Consider the following 14589-nt stretch of genomic DNA (forward strand, 5'->3'; position numbering starts at 1 on the left):
AATATTTTCCACAGAATTTCAGACTTTCAAAGTAGAATTGTCTGCACTGGTCCAGGGCTTTGTTCTCAAAACCTTTTCCAACCAGTTCATTGAAAATCCATCACATAGATGTAAATCATTTTAAATGATTAACGATGTAAAAATGAGGTACTGTGTTTAAGGTGTGCTAATTAAATGTTATAATGAAAGATGCATCATGTCAATAACAATAGGAAGAGCTTTCATTAAAGAATATTTTGTGGCTGTGGTTGCTTGAATAAGACTTTTTTTCTAATTTTATTTCTTCACATATTAATATTTGGTAGTCAAACATTTGATAGAATGATTGTGGTTAATCCATGAATATTCTGTTAATAAAGCAAAACACCTTTCTCATTATAGTGATTTTCCCAGGATCCAGGTGAATATTAAGATATTTACCCAAGCACTTTGGCGGTTCTGACCACTGTCCATATCTGCATGTGATGACCTTGTTTCCCTCAAGCACATACAAGGACTGGCACTGGTACTCAACAGATGACCCTGGAGCATATTCTGATGTTGGGAATGTGGTCATGTCTCCATTGTCAATAGCCGGAGGGGGCCCACATTTTTCTTTAGGGTCTAAAAAAGAATATTATTTGATTTATTGAACATCCAAAGAGAAACAGGGTAAAGTAAAGCAAATAAAAATATAGCATAATATACAACATCAAGACTTGTGATTTCTGCTGACAGAAATGATTCATTGGAGAAATTCTAATCACTTAAACTGAGAAGAACACTTTTAAGCACTTCCTTTTATCCCACATGAAAGCACACATAAAGCATTAACAAATTGTCTGCTTTGCAGTATTCTGGTATTAAAAAATATTTTCCCTAGTGAATAAATGCCAGACAGATGGAGAGCTAATATACACAAAGAAATTTTCTCATTAGTTACAACATATTGTAGTGTCTATTGGATCTCAAGTCGCTGTGTATTGACTTTCATTGTTATTACAAAAGAAACATCAGCTTTAATTAAGTCAAAGAATTACAAATTTGTATAATGTGAAAGGGAATTGTTGGCCTCCTATTCTGGACAAGGTGAGGTAGAAACATTTCTGCTAATCCCTTTGCTAAGTAAAACTAAAAACCCTGAACGTATCATAAAAAACAATAAAAGGGATTATGGAAGATGCAGAGTAGATATCGAACTAATCAGAGACCTTGGGATTCAAGGAATTACACTGTAGTTAGTGAGTTTGGGTTTTCATTGTCTCTTCTATGGATCCTGGACTGAGCACTGAAGAAGACTGGAACCCAGAAACAATATTAAGTTCATGGAAAAAAAAATTCCAAGAATTGCCTTCTCTCTTTAGCCAAAGGCCCAGGAAAGGAGTATTCTAACAAGACAGAAGTATTTTTTACAGTATTCGAATAACTCCGAAAAAACATCATCAAGAAACCTTGACCATTCCTCTCCACCTGTTGCTCAGAGATCAACAGTGATCAACACAGGCCACGTGAGGTGCCCAGACTTCTATCCACACTCAGGGAACAAGACGCCTCTCCACTTTCCATGGTGTCAGTGGAGGCCAAGAGGGAAGTCTGGACTTGCACTCTGGCAGTTTTGGAGGCCTGATAAATAAGAGATATCAATAAAATCCGGAGCCTTAAAACATAATATCCCAAATGTCTAGAATACAACTGAAAATCATTCATTGTAGGGGTGCCTGGGTGGCTCAGTGGGTTGAGCATCCAACTCTTGATTTGCACACAGGTCACGATCTCACGGTTCGTGAGTTTGAGCCCTGTGTTGGGCTCTGTGCTGGCAGAGAGGAGCCTGCTTGGGATTCTCTCTCCCTCTCTCTGCCCCTCCCCTGCTCACACACTGGAATGAGTGCTCACTTTCCTAAAATAAATACACCTTTAAAAAAAGAGAGAAAAACATCACTCATTATGCCAAAGACCAGGAAAACCTCAAAAGAGAAAAGATAATCAACACATGGCAACATCGAGATGACACAGATAATGGAATTATTTAGTGATGGTTTTTCAAAATCCAATGGGAATTATAGAACAGAAAAATAGAATAATGGATTTTTAAAAATCCTCACTGGATGGGCTCTATCATGGGTTACAGATGACAGAAGGATAAATAAACTCGAATACAGAATACAGACTACTCACTTTGAAAACAAACAAAAGTGGACAGGGCTTCAGGGACCAGTAAGAGTATAGCAAAAGACTGGACAACCAGAAAGAGAAAAGAAAGGGGTTAGAGATGAAAACAAACAAGCAAACAAACAAACAAACAAACAAAAAACCCTCAAACAATAATGGCTGAAAATTTCCCCTGTTGGGCACAAGGCATAAACATTCATACTGAAAAAGCCAAACAGGACAATCCTAAAGAAATTCAAGCCAAGATACATCATAATCAAACTGAGGAAAACTAAAGAAAAGGAAAAATCTCAAAAGCAGCTACACAGAAATTAGGCAAACCTCTAAGGGAAAAAGGGTTCAAGTGTCCGTGGGGTTCTCATCTGTGTCCATGGAGCCAGAGAGAAGTGACAACGTTTCTCAAGTGCTAGAAGAAAAGAAACTGTCATCTCTGAATGCCACATCCAGTGATGCCATCCTTAGGATACAAGGGAGAAATAAAGACCTTCTGAGACAATGGAAAAGGGGGAAAATATCTCCAGCAGATCTATCTTTAAAGAATTGCTAAAGGAATTCTTCAAATAGTACCGAAAAGATAACAGAAGGAGGACTGAGACTTCACGCAGGAAGAAAGAACAAGGCAGCTGAGAAAAATAAGGGTAAATATAATAGACTCTTTTTCCTAAGGAGTTTGTTATATTGGATGTTTGTGCAACATTGTGTCATTTCCTATAGTGCTCAACATATGTAGAAGAAACACTTAACATTTATCCCCCCCCAACCCCCACAAAAGGTATTTATGTTTAAAATGTGGGAGGGTAAGAGGTGCCTGAGGGTTTTAGTCACTTAAGCACCTGACTCTTGATCTCAGCTCAAGTCTTGATCTCAGGGTGGTGAGTTCAAGCCCTGCAATGGGTTCCACGCTGGCTGTGAAGCCTACTTAAAAAAAAAAAAAAAAAAAAAAAAAAAAAAGTAAAATAAAATAAAATGTGGGGAGGATAAATGGACCTAAATCGAAGTAAGGTTTCCACATTTCACTTGAAGTGGTAAAATGTCAATTCCGGGAGGAGTGATAAGCTATCTATGTACATCTTAATATTAGGGCAACCACTAATGAAACTATACAATGAGACACGCCCCCAAACAATATAGAGGTGTCAAAATAATATTATTTTAAGATGTTTCAAAAATCTACAGTGATGAGAAGAAAGGAAATGGAAGTGAGAAACAGGAAACACAAAACAAACAGTAAAATGCCTGACACAGCCCCTAATCTATCAAAAACTACTTTAAGTGTAAGTGGTTTAAATACTTCAGTGAAAAGACTGAAATGGCAGAGGGCACACATAAACAAGAACCAACCGTCTGGCGTCTAAAGAAACTCACTTTAAACACGAAGACATAGGTGGGATCAAAGTAAAAGACTGGAAAATATATATGCCAGGCGAAAGTGGATTTGAAAAACAAGTGGCTATAGTATCTCCTTTGTTGGCTCCCCTTCTTTCGTAAACTCTAAATGCTGGAGTGTCCTATGATCAAGTTCTCAGACTTTTTCTTCAGTATACACTAATTCCTGGGTTGAGCTCAACTAGTAACCTTCCTTTAAATATAATCCACACGCTGAAGAAGCCCAAATTTGTATCAAGTTCTGTGATCACGCCCCAGCTGCGGATTCCATGTCTCCAAGTGGAATTTCATGGAGCTGTCAAATGTCCTCAATGTATCTTTAATACATTTATTCCTCAGGAAATAACCGAGGATCTTAATGCTTAACCCAGAGAGAATTTTCCATGATTCCAGCTGTCCTAATCTGGTCAAATCTTTCATAAAATAACTACATCCACAAAAGAGTCCACTGAAAGAAAAAACTGGATTTTAAGCACCATCATTTTATTTGAGATTAAAAAATGAACCAAAATAACTACTTCATTATATATTTATATTAACATATTTAGTCCCTGAAATATTCTCTTAATATTTAAAGAGAATATTTTTTTAAATTTTTTTTTTAACGTTTTATTTATTTTTGGGACAGAGAGAGACAGAGCATGAACGGGGGAGGGGCAGAGAGAGAGGGAGACACAGAATCGGAAGCAGGCTCCAGGTTCCGAGCCATCAGCCCAGAGCCTGACGCGGGGCTTGAACTCACGGACTGCGAGATCGTGACCTGGCTGAAGTAGGACGCTCAACCGACTGCGCCACCCAGGCGCCCCTAAAGAGAATATTTTAAGGGAAATAAAACACTTTACCTAGGCACTGAGGTGGTTGTGTCCAGTTCCCATTTGAACATGTCACTTCTCTGCCCCCAACCAGGTAAAAAGGTATGATGCATTCATAACGTGCCCTCTGACCAGGTAGATACTTAGACATCTCATCCAGTATAATAGCATTTTTCACTCTGGGTGGATTCCCACAGGAAATATCTGAATAGAAAGAAAAAAAGTAGCATCTCTAACATAATGGTCATTTTGAATAGCAAATCAACGAATGGGATTCCAAATAGATCTCTACGAGGATTTTAAATCAACAGTTAATCTGTCATGAAAGGCTGCTAATTTTAAGAAATTTACATATAAGACTGAAGGAGATAAAGCAATATATTTTATTTTATAAGACTTGGCAAAATAACAGAAAAATAAATGTATAATTGACAAAAACAGCCTTCAATGACTCTTTTTTGCAAACGCTTAAGGACATTTCAATGCATAATGTGTAATTCACCAGTGAGATTCAGGTGGATGTAAATATAACAGGCTATAGGTATGGCTCCTAGACTGGAGTATACACTGAATCCCTTGGGAATTGTTAAGACACTTTCAGGGTTGCAGCCCCAGAGTTTTTGCCACCACAGGTCTGAGCAAGCCTGTGAATTCACATTTGCATTTCTAACCATTTCCCAAAAGATGCTGATTCTGTTCTTCCAGAGACCACAGTTTGAGAACCACTGGGCTTTCAGATTGACCACTGAGTACACAATTATATCCCTTTATGTTAAAACATAAACTTCTTTGACCTGGCCTAAAAGAATAATCCATGTCCATTTCATAAGTGCTGTTAGAAGGAATTGCATATTATATTAGTTAAGACATTTTCACAAATAGGTTTCAAAATTTCATTGAAGTACCTCTGCATATTGGCTTTCCTATCCATTGGCTGCTAATACACTGGATAGTATTTGGTCCATCCAAAAGGTAATTATTTGGACATTTATAAGTCACTTTTTCTCCTGACCTATATAACATCTTCTTCTGGCCTATGGGTGTGGCATTACCGAAGTCGGGTAAGCTAAAACAATCCGTGTCTGAAAGAAAAAGAATATGTACTTGTTCAGTAAATATTTTAAAGTACATAATGGCTAATAACTATAATGTAGAACAATAGGTACACATCGAACCAATGAATACCTTGCAAAATTTTTTTTATACCTTGAAACAATATGTTAGAAGTCTTGCTTAATTATATTGAATAGTCCTATGTTTATCAAAGTATAACATGGGGATGATGACATCGTAAGCCTGAAGAGATATGGATACATGTAATGCTTGAGATCACACTTCTTGCATTCAAATTCTTTCTTGCCCATACAAGCCATCTACCTTATGTATTTGTATTTTCACCTCTGTCAAAATCTGTTACCTTTATTTGTGTCAAATATCTCAGAAAACTATATACATACAAGGAGATAACTGACAAACTAACAGTAAATTGAATAATGATGGGATTGATGAGCAGGGACCAGCTGTGACACAGGAACACAGATGAGAAGTCTGAGGATGTGTATCACAGGAGGTCTAATGTGCACACACGGTGACATGAAAGTGAAATAATTTGGCTCATGCTGTCACACTTTTATTATTACTACGGCTATTAATTCTCTACTAGAATCCACAGCTTCCCAGAGATACCTTGTTAAATTCTGGAATTACTGCCTAGTTTCATATTTGTACCATTTATGCTCTGAATTAAGAATATTTATCAATCGTAGAGTAAAATTAAATACACTATACTTTTGCACTCTGGTGGATGGGACCATTTTCCTCCTAAACATCTTATGAATGCAGGTCCATTAATCTCAAAACCTTTGGTGCATTTGTACGTTACTTCTTCTCCATATTGGTAACTGTCTGATACGTGAGATAGAATACCATGTGGAATCAAGTGTGGTGGCTCACAGGAAAGTCCTAAAAAAAGAAGGAGACAAAGAAAGAATGACTCCATGTTTTACTAAAACTGAAACTTTATTTGGCAGTTTTATTTGAAAAAAATAACACAGGATCTGCAATTATATCACGGAGATGGTGTGCAAATGCTTCCTAAAACCATCATTCTGATGTATCCAGTTGACAACCTGAGTAGGAATTTGAAACTAAACATGTCAGTACATTATCGGCCATAGCGACTTCTTTCTAGATAGGTTTCCTGAGGCAAGGGAAACAAAAGCAAAAATAAAGTATTGGGATTACATCAAAATAAAACACTCGTGTACAGTGAAGGGAACAATCAACAAAACTAAAAGACAAGCTACAGAAAGGGAGAAGATATTTGTGAATGATGTAACTGATAAAGCGTTAGTAACCAAAATATATAAAGACCTTATAAAACTCAACACCCCCAAACCGTAACCCAGTTAAAAATGGGCAGAAGGCAAGAACAGACATAGATCCAAAGAAGACACGCAGACAACGAACAGACACATAAAGAGATGCTCAACATCACTGATCATCAGGGAGATGCAATTCAAAACTACAATGGGATATCACCTCACACCTGTCAGATAGGCTAAAATCAACACACAAGAAACAACAGGTGTTGGCAAAGATGTGGAGAAAGGGAAACCCTCCTGCAGTGTTGGTGTGGGAATGCAAACTTGTGCAGCCACTCTGGAAAACAGGGTGAAGATTCCTCAAAAAGTTAAACGTCAAACTACCCTATGATCCAGCAATTGCACTAATAGATATTTACCCAAAGAATACAAAAATACTACTTCAAAGGGACTCATGTGCCTTGATGTTTATAGCAGCATTATTTCCAATAGCCGAGATATGGAAGCAGCCCAAGTGTCCACTGATAGATGAATGAATAAAGAAGAGGGGGTACAAATACACAATGGAATATTAATCAGTCACAAAAGAAAGAAATCTTGCCATTTGCAATGACACAGATGGAGCTACAGAATGTAATGCTAAGCGAAATAAGTCAGAGAAAGATAAATAACATATGATTTCACTTATATGTGGAAGTTAAGAAACAAAACAAATGAGCAAAGGGGGGGGGGTTGGGGGGAGAGGGAGAGAGGCAAACCAAGAAACAGACTCTTAATTATAGAGAACAATGTGACGGTTACCAGAAGGGAGGTGGGTGGGAGGATGGGTTTAGCAGGGGACGGGGATTAAGGAGGGCACTTGTGATGAGCACCGAGTGTTGTATGGAAGTGTTGAATCACCGTATCCTACAACTGAAACTAATATCACACTGAATGTTAACTACCTGGAATTTAAACTAAAACTTAAATAATAAAAAAAAAAAAATGTCAATATATTTATGAAAGACACTATCAGTGTTTCTCAAACTAATAGCGAATAATAAAAAGAAGAGCATTGAGAATTAATCATCTTATGTACCATGTGTTGTAAGAACTCAAATGACATTATAGGAAAAACAAAAGAAATTTATAAAAACTCATGGCAAAGCAATCAGTACAAGTTCCATATATAAATGGGTAGGAATATGAATAGGCGGTTTGTATACGGACAGAGAGGTTTAGCTGTACTACACATCTAGTTTTCATTAAACAATTGCCAGAATTCAAAGTGAGTCTGTAATGAGTCAATGAAATTAACGCAAAGAGGATAGACTTGATTATGCAAAATTGCTGGTAAGGTACATAAATATATAAATGATTTTAGATATTTAGCTATAAATGAGTTTGTATATTTAGAAATCTAAAGGATTCTTTCTCACGAATTTGACGACAATTGATTATGCTTAATGGATTATATCAAAAATAGAATTGTGGTTTGCATACTGTCCTCACCTACACACCGAGGTGGAGAACTCCATTTTCCCATGTGGCACGTTATCTCATCTTTTCCAGATATCCTGAAACCATCCTTGCAAATGTAATTTAATTTGGTGCCATGTACATAAACCTCAGGTTTCAATGGTTCGTCCATCTCTTCTGAAAATTGAGATGATTTAATGGTTCCATGTTCTATCTGAGGTGGTTGAGGACATGGGCTTTTTTCTGTATAAAGAACAGAGATCAATGTTCAAATCGAAAAATGTAATCAAATACTAGTTGAGGTTTTAAAATAAGAATAATCTGAAAAATTAAATTACTGAAAAACTAAAAAACATCTGGAATTTGCAAGCTCATGTCTCCATCAAATCTACAGTAGTATCTGCTTGTTCACTCTGCCCCCACATTCTTGTCCTGTTCATCACGAGTGAAATTTTCTGTGGTACTTACAAACAAATTTTCTATGGTATTTACACAGTAACCCAAAGTTTTGGTCTGTTTCTTTCATAGTAGAAGTGAAAGAAGGCCGATTGATTTGTATACTTAGATTGCAATTTACTGTTTCAAGATAAAGTGAAATAGATAAACAGAAAGGTCCTTATCTTGTTCATTTACACAAAGCACAGGGGAGTATTAACCTCATTTGAAAGAATGTTACAAAGCAAGTTATGCATTACTGACCAACGCAGTGTGGTATTGACTGCCATCTTCCATCCTTGCACACGATTTCCTCTGCATCCTGAATTATGTAATTGTCCTGACAGACAACAGATACTTTTTCTCCATCCTGATAATTTACCGTCGTTGCCATATTGTGAGCATTGGGAATCTGAGGTGGAGGTGGGCATGACTGCATTTGTACTTCTACAAATATGAAAATTAGATTTCGTGATGAAATCAGAGTTAAAAATATTAAAGAGAAAAATTAAAGAGAAAACTCAATAATAATGTATCATAAACGATCAAATAATAACGTTATGCTTAAATATGTGATACTCTTCAGCTTGTAGAGCGCTTTAATACATCACACGTGGTCTTAATGGTAGTATCTTCCTTTTATTCCTTCTGTGATAAATCGTGCATAATTTATGTAAAACTTCTTTTAATTATTTCTAACCATTACGATGTACTAACTGAATCATCCACTCAGTAACAGGCACTAAATAAATACTGATATTAGGATCTTATTACAGCTATCTATAATCAAATGTATTGTGATTGCATTAAAACCCATATAAGATGTGGAATGGAAAATAATTAGCCAAAGGAAGAATTACATGTAGTTAAAGATCAATTATTTGATATAGGTTCCTGGGCAAAACATGAATTAGATATGGTCATTAGTGATTAACAGTGTGTTGTTTAAAGTTCAAAACACTCTGGAGATACTGTTGACTAGGTTGCCGACACTGTTTAGAGATACACAGATGATGAAATGCACCCTGTTTAACGGATTAGACAGCCTGACTTTCCTTCTATGACCAGCAAGGTATACAAGATTCCTTTGCAAACTTGCGTTTGAGCTCCCATAAAGCAGAGATACCTCACATGTATCGTGGCAGTTCATAACCTGGAGACAAAGATGTCCTGTTCCACTGAGGGAAGACTCTGGGCAACTAACCCTGGAGGCTTTTGGACCTCTCTGTGATACCTATGTTTTGCTTTCTCCTGCCATGCGTTTATTTCATTAAAGACCTTATGTGACTGTACATTGGGAAGTCTCCTGAGTCCTTCCAATTATCTGACACTTTGTATTCAATTCAGAGAAATTGTTGACGGAATATAATTCATTCATGCTGACTAATATGGTCATATTTTCTATTTCTTACTTTAGACAGATGCAGGAGTATTTTATATTTAATCAAAAGTTTTTTTCTTATTTCTGTTTTCATTATCTTGGCATATTTTTTTCAATGTATTCTTAAGGATTTATTTTCTTCTATATATGCTGTTTAACCATTTTTGTCCTAATAATCTTAATTTCTACTTCCTCTTGATACATTTTGCCAGAGGTTGGTCTGGCAACTAAATCTCCCTAAAGGCAGAATCATTACTCTGCAAATCCTCTGTTTATGCTTTTTTTAAAAAGCTTCTTTGTATTTTTGCATTTTATTTTATTTTTACATTTAAAAATTTTTTCTGTATTATTTTGTAGTCCTTTGAATAACAAATATACCACAAAAATGTTGTTACAAGAGGATACATTTATCTAAGAAAAAAACTGAATATTTGTAAATTAAGCAACAAAATTCTCAATAACTGATGAGTCAAAGAAGAAACCACAAGGAATACAAGGAAACATTTCACATAGAATTCAATGAAAATGAAATGTATATAAAAATTTTGAGACTTCTACAACAGTTTTAGAAGGGAAAATGAAATTAATCCTTAAAAGTAGGATGGTTTAAATCCAAGTTTTAGTTTTCTACCTTAAGAAATAGAAAAGTAAAATTAAAATCAAAGTAATTAGAAAAAACAACTTACGCCCACAGAAGAGAGAAAATTGAGAAAGACAAATAGAAAAGAGAAAACAGAAAAAATAGTGAATGTTAATAAGGCTAAAAAATAGAAGAGAGAGTAAATGGAGAAAATCGAGTGTTAAAACTGGTTATGTGGAAATGTTAATAAATTCAAGAAAAAAAATCCAGGAAGAATAATCAAGATACAAGTAATAAGTATCAATGTTAAGAAAGAAAGAAGAGATATCTGCCAAGAAACTATACAGTTAAAAGGAAAATAGCACATGAAGGGAATACTAGAAACAACTGCACACCAATCAATTTGACAAACGAGAGATTTCTTGAAAAATACAACTTCCTTTCATTGATGAAAGACAGTAAGAAAATCGGAATATTTCATTACTTATTAAAGACATTGAATTCTTCATCAAGAAAACTTCCAAAAAAGCAAATTATATGTCACACGACTTTGCACGTAAATTCTATCAATCATTTAAGGTAAAAATAATGAAATAATAAGTGTAATTACCTATATATATATGTATTTATACATATATTTGCAATTTGTTTTATGAGGCCACACTAATACTGATAACAAAACTTGGGAGAGGCATTAAAAGAAAAAGCATCTATAGATTAATATCTCCCATGATCACAGATGCAAAACTTCTTAAAACTATGTCAGCAAATCAAGTATATGAAAATATAATAGAGCTAACTCTAGGAATGAGAGATTTGGTCAACATTCAAGAAGTTACATATATAATTCACTACATTAACAGAGATAAGTGAGCCATATTATCCTATCAGGAGATATGTAAAAAGCATTTAAAAATATCCAACATTGGTTGATCATAAAATTTCTCACTCAGCTAAATAAGACTAGAAGGAGTAGTTTCCTTAAACTGATAAAGGGCGTCTACAAAAATCCTAAAGTGACATTATGATTGTGGTAAAATGTTGAATACCCTCTCTCTGCGGTCAGGAATAGGACAAAGATGTGCATTCTCATCACTTCCTTTCAACAGTTTACTGGACGTCTTAGCCAGTACGATAAGATAAAAAAAACCAAAATCAAAATAGACTGGCAAAAATAAAATCTTGTGGTAGCACTGATATAACTGCTTACAGAAAACTGCCACAAATCTACAAAGCAACACCTACAATGAAAAATGCAGCTTAGTATAGTTTCAGACGATCCAATTAACATGCAGAAACCAAGCATGAGGGCAAACACATAAAAAGATCCCAAACTCCTCCCCCACACACACTGAATCCATGGTACATATGGAGCAATCGCCTCTGAAAAAGACCTGAAAACCAGCTGAACGGCCCCTTCACAACAAACAGTAAAAGGGCCACATTCAGGTGGGTAGGAGAGTCAGGAAGACAGTATATGGAACAAACCCCACCCCTGGCAGGGCTACACACATTCAGGAGGGATCTCACAGACCCAGAGCCTCTCCCTGAGGAGTAAGGGGTTTGTTTCCCACATTAACAACCCAGACCCTGGAATCTGCAGCAGGAAGATGAGCCCCCAAAATGTCTGGCTTTGAAAACCAACAGAGCTCATATCCCGGAAATCAGAAGGGCTATCGAGAACTGACACCCTTTTCTTAAAGAGCTCGCACCCAGACTCACTACCCCAGGCGACCAATGTGAAAGAACAGTTTGAGAAATACCTAGACATCTGAGAAGGGGATTCATTTGCTCGCCTTAAAGCATCTGCTTGAGGGGGGCATCTGTTGGGACTCTTTCCGGGATGGAGGTGCCGGCAAGTGCCATGTCTGCACTTTCCCTCTACCTTGCTGGCACCAGTGGGTGCACTCCAGCCCAGGGCTTTCCTGTGGCTTCATCAAAGCCAGCGAGCAGGCCCCAGCCCTGCATTCTGCTGCCTCGCTAAAGCTGGCCAGCATGCTCAGCCCACAGAGGGCACACTCCTTGATCCCCAGGCTCTAGTGGCCTGAGGGGCTTGCATTTCTGGGGCCTGCAACACACTACAACAATCCGAGAGATAACTCTTGGTGGGCCACTACCTCCGGGGCACCACAAAGCAGCCTGAAACACAGCCCAGACTTTCTGGGGAAAAGCCTAATTATCTGTCTTAGACCGGTAGCCTGAGGGGTGGACTTGAGATTTGCCACACATCTGGGGGCCACCGAGGTGCCCTCAGGGAACGTGGACCAGGGGATGCCATCTTTGTGCTCTCCTCAGCCTCAAAGAAAACCAAATCACTATTTCTTAAAGATACCCGACCGGGCGTTAATTTGAGGCCATCAAGTTTCCGGGTGGGTTGTTTTATAGCTGACTGAAGCACTGATGCACTTAATATCTAGAAATGATGTTTTGGTTAGTTTCTAAATTCCCTTCCGGCTTCAAAGTTATTTGTAATAATAAATAGCTAAACATGTTTAAAAGATGCCCAAATACTGCTTTGGCAAGTTCGGAAGAAATAGAATAAGATTTTGAAAGTACTATAAACAAGAGCTTACCTGTGCAGGTTAGTTCAGGATCCCATCTTCCATTTATGCACGTTGAGTGTTTCTGTTCTAATTTTCCTCTACATTTGTAACTTATCTTCTCATTATGATCAAATTCGATCTCATATAATGGATTTGGCTCACGTATAGTTAAGCTGTATTTACACTTCTGAAGTTCATCTGTTGCTAGAAAATGAAAATATTGCCTTGAAAAGACTACTTATAAGAATCAAAGCAGTTAATGCAGAACAATAGCTTAGACTCAATAGTATATCGAAATTAGAATTTATGCTCGTAAGTCCCACCAACCAAGTCATTCCTGATCATATTGCATGTGATGGGCTATTTATTATGTCTGAACATAAGTCCCGTGTCCAGGCTTTGAAATTTCAGAGAAAATGTCTGCCATAAATACAGCCTGCACTTTGGGGATTAGAAAAGCATTAAGAGGCTCACTTTTTTGGATGATTTACACACTGAACAGTCATCACCTGGTTAAATTTGGTCTCTTATTTATCTGTGGAAATAGAATATATGAAGCTGCTAGTTTAAATATCGTGTTTCAGAAAAATGAATATATTTTTTCACTTATGGTAATTTAATAAGCACATCTAAGATGTATTACGTAAAATGTGAACACTTAAGCAGATCTTTTGCATGATCACTAAAATGGGACAAATACTTGGACTAAGAAGTTGGGTGCTTCAAGTCACAACCTGTTTACTGTATATACTCTTCCAATCTTTGAAAAACTATTTTATACATCAGGTCAACCTATAATTCAATAATATTGTAAGAGTCCATTTTGTTGACTCTAATACGAGTATAACAACTTTTTATACAACTACATACTTCAAAAATTCAATGCAGCCCGGAGTACTTTGTCAATTTGATAATGTATCAATTGATGTAGGTCTTTGGATTTTTTAATAATTACCCAAAAAGTAATGGTTTTGTAATACAATAAAAAATAAAACAAAGGGGACTAATTCAAAACACACTAGAGGCTGAAAATAAATTCTGTTTTTAGGGCTTGTCTTCAGTGTTGAGGAAGACAAAACAAGGTTTTCTTCAGGTGATAGTAACTCATCTATAGTCAAAAGGAGTGGTGGTGGGTGTTGTCATGGTCCTATGATTGACTGGTTTCTGAAAGAATTTCCTTGATTCTTACGAGAAAATAAACATTTTGAGAAGAGTGAAAAGCTAGACTAGCCAGAGGTACAAAATAAACACTGAGAGGAGAAAATTGGAGTAAGGTCTATGATAGTTAAAAGTGGATTATGGTACTATGGTACACTTGAATATAGATGGAAGATTAACTTTGGAAAGGCAAACTCTGAGATCTAAAAAGAGTAATAAATGAAATAGATGTTTTAGTATAGGAGTGAAAAGTTGAGAGTTTTCATGCCTGTTACAACCTTGGGATTTCCCCCATATAAAATGAGGGGAAATCGTTTGTGGAGATAGAAGAGGACAAAGATGAAATTTGGTCTTGAAGGACTGG

General features: G+C 36.6%; 1 protein-coding gene across 1 annotated transcript in view; it reads right to left on the reverse strand.

Annotated features, from left to right (window-relative positions):
• The window catches only part of LOC125155620 (complement factor H-like), a 30105-nt gene that overhangs the window by 440 nt on the left and 15076 nt on the right, over nt 1–14589 (reverse strand). Inside the window, exons 6-12 of the mRNA XM_047841076.1 lie at nt 13098–13271; nt 8828–9010; nt 8162–8371; nt 6135–6308; nt 5252–5428; nt 4377–4550; nt 421–603 (exon numbers count right to left, since the gene is read on the reverse strand). Coding sequence (XP_047697032.1) covers nt 421–603; nt 4377–4550; nt 5252–5428; nt 6135–6308; nt 8162–8371; nt 8828–9010; nt 13098–13271 — 1275 coding nt within the window. The remainder of the gene's footprint in view (nt 1–420; nt 604–4376; nt 4551–5251; nt 5429–6134; nt 6309–8161; nt 8372–8827; nt 9011–13097; nt 13272–14589) is intronic.

This window comes from Prionailurus viverrinus, chromosome F1 (assembly GCF_022837055.1).
Source record: "Prionailurus viverrinus isolate Anna chromosome F1, UM_Priviv_1.0, whole genome shotgun sequence".
NCBI lineage: Eukaryota > Metazoa > Chordata > Mammalia > Carnivora > Felidae > Prionailurus > Prionailurus viverrinus.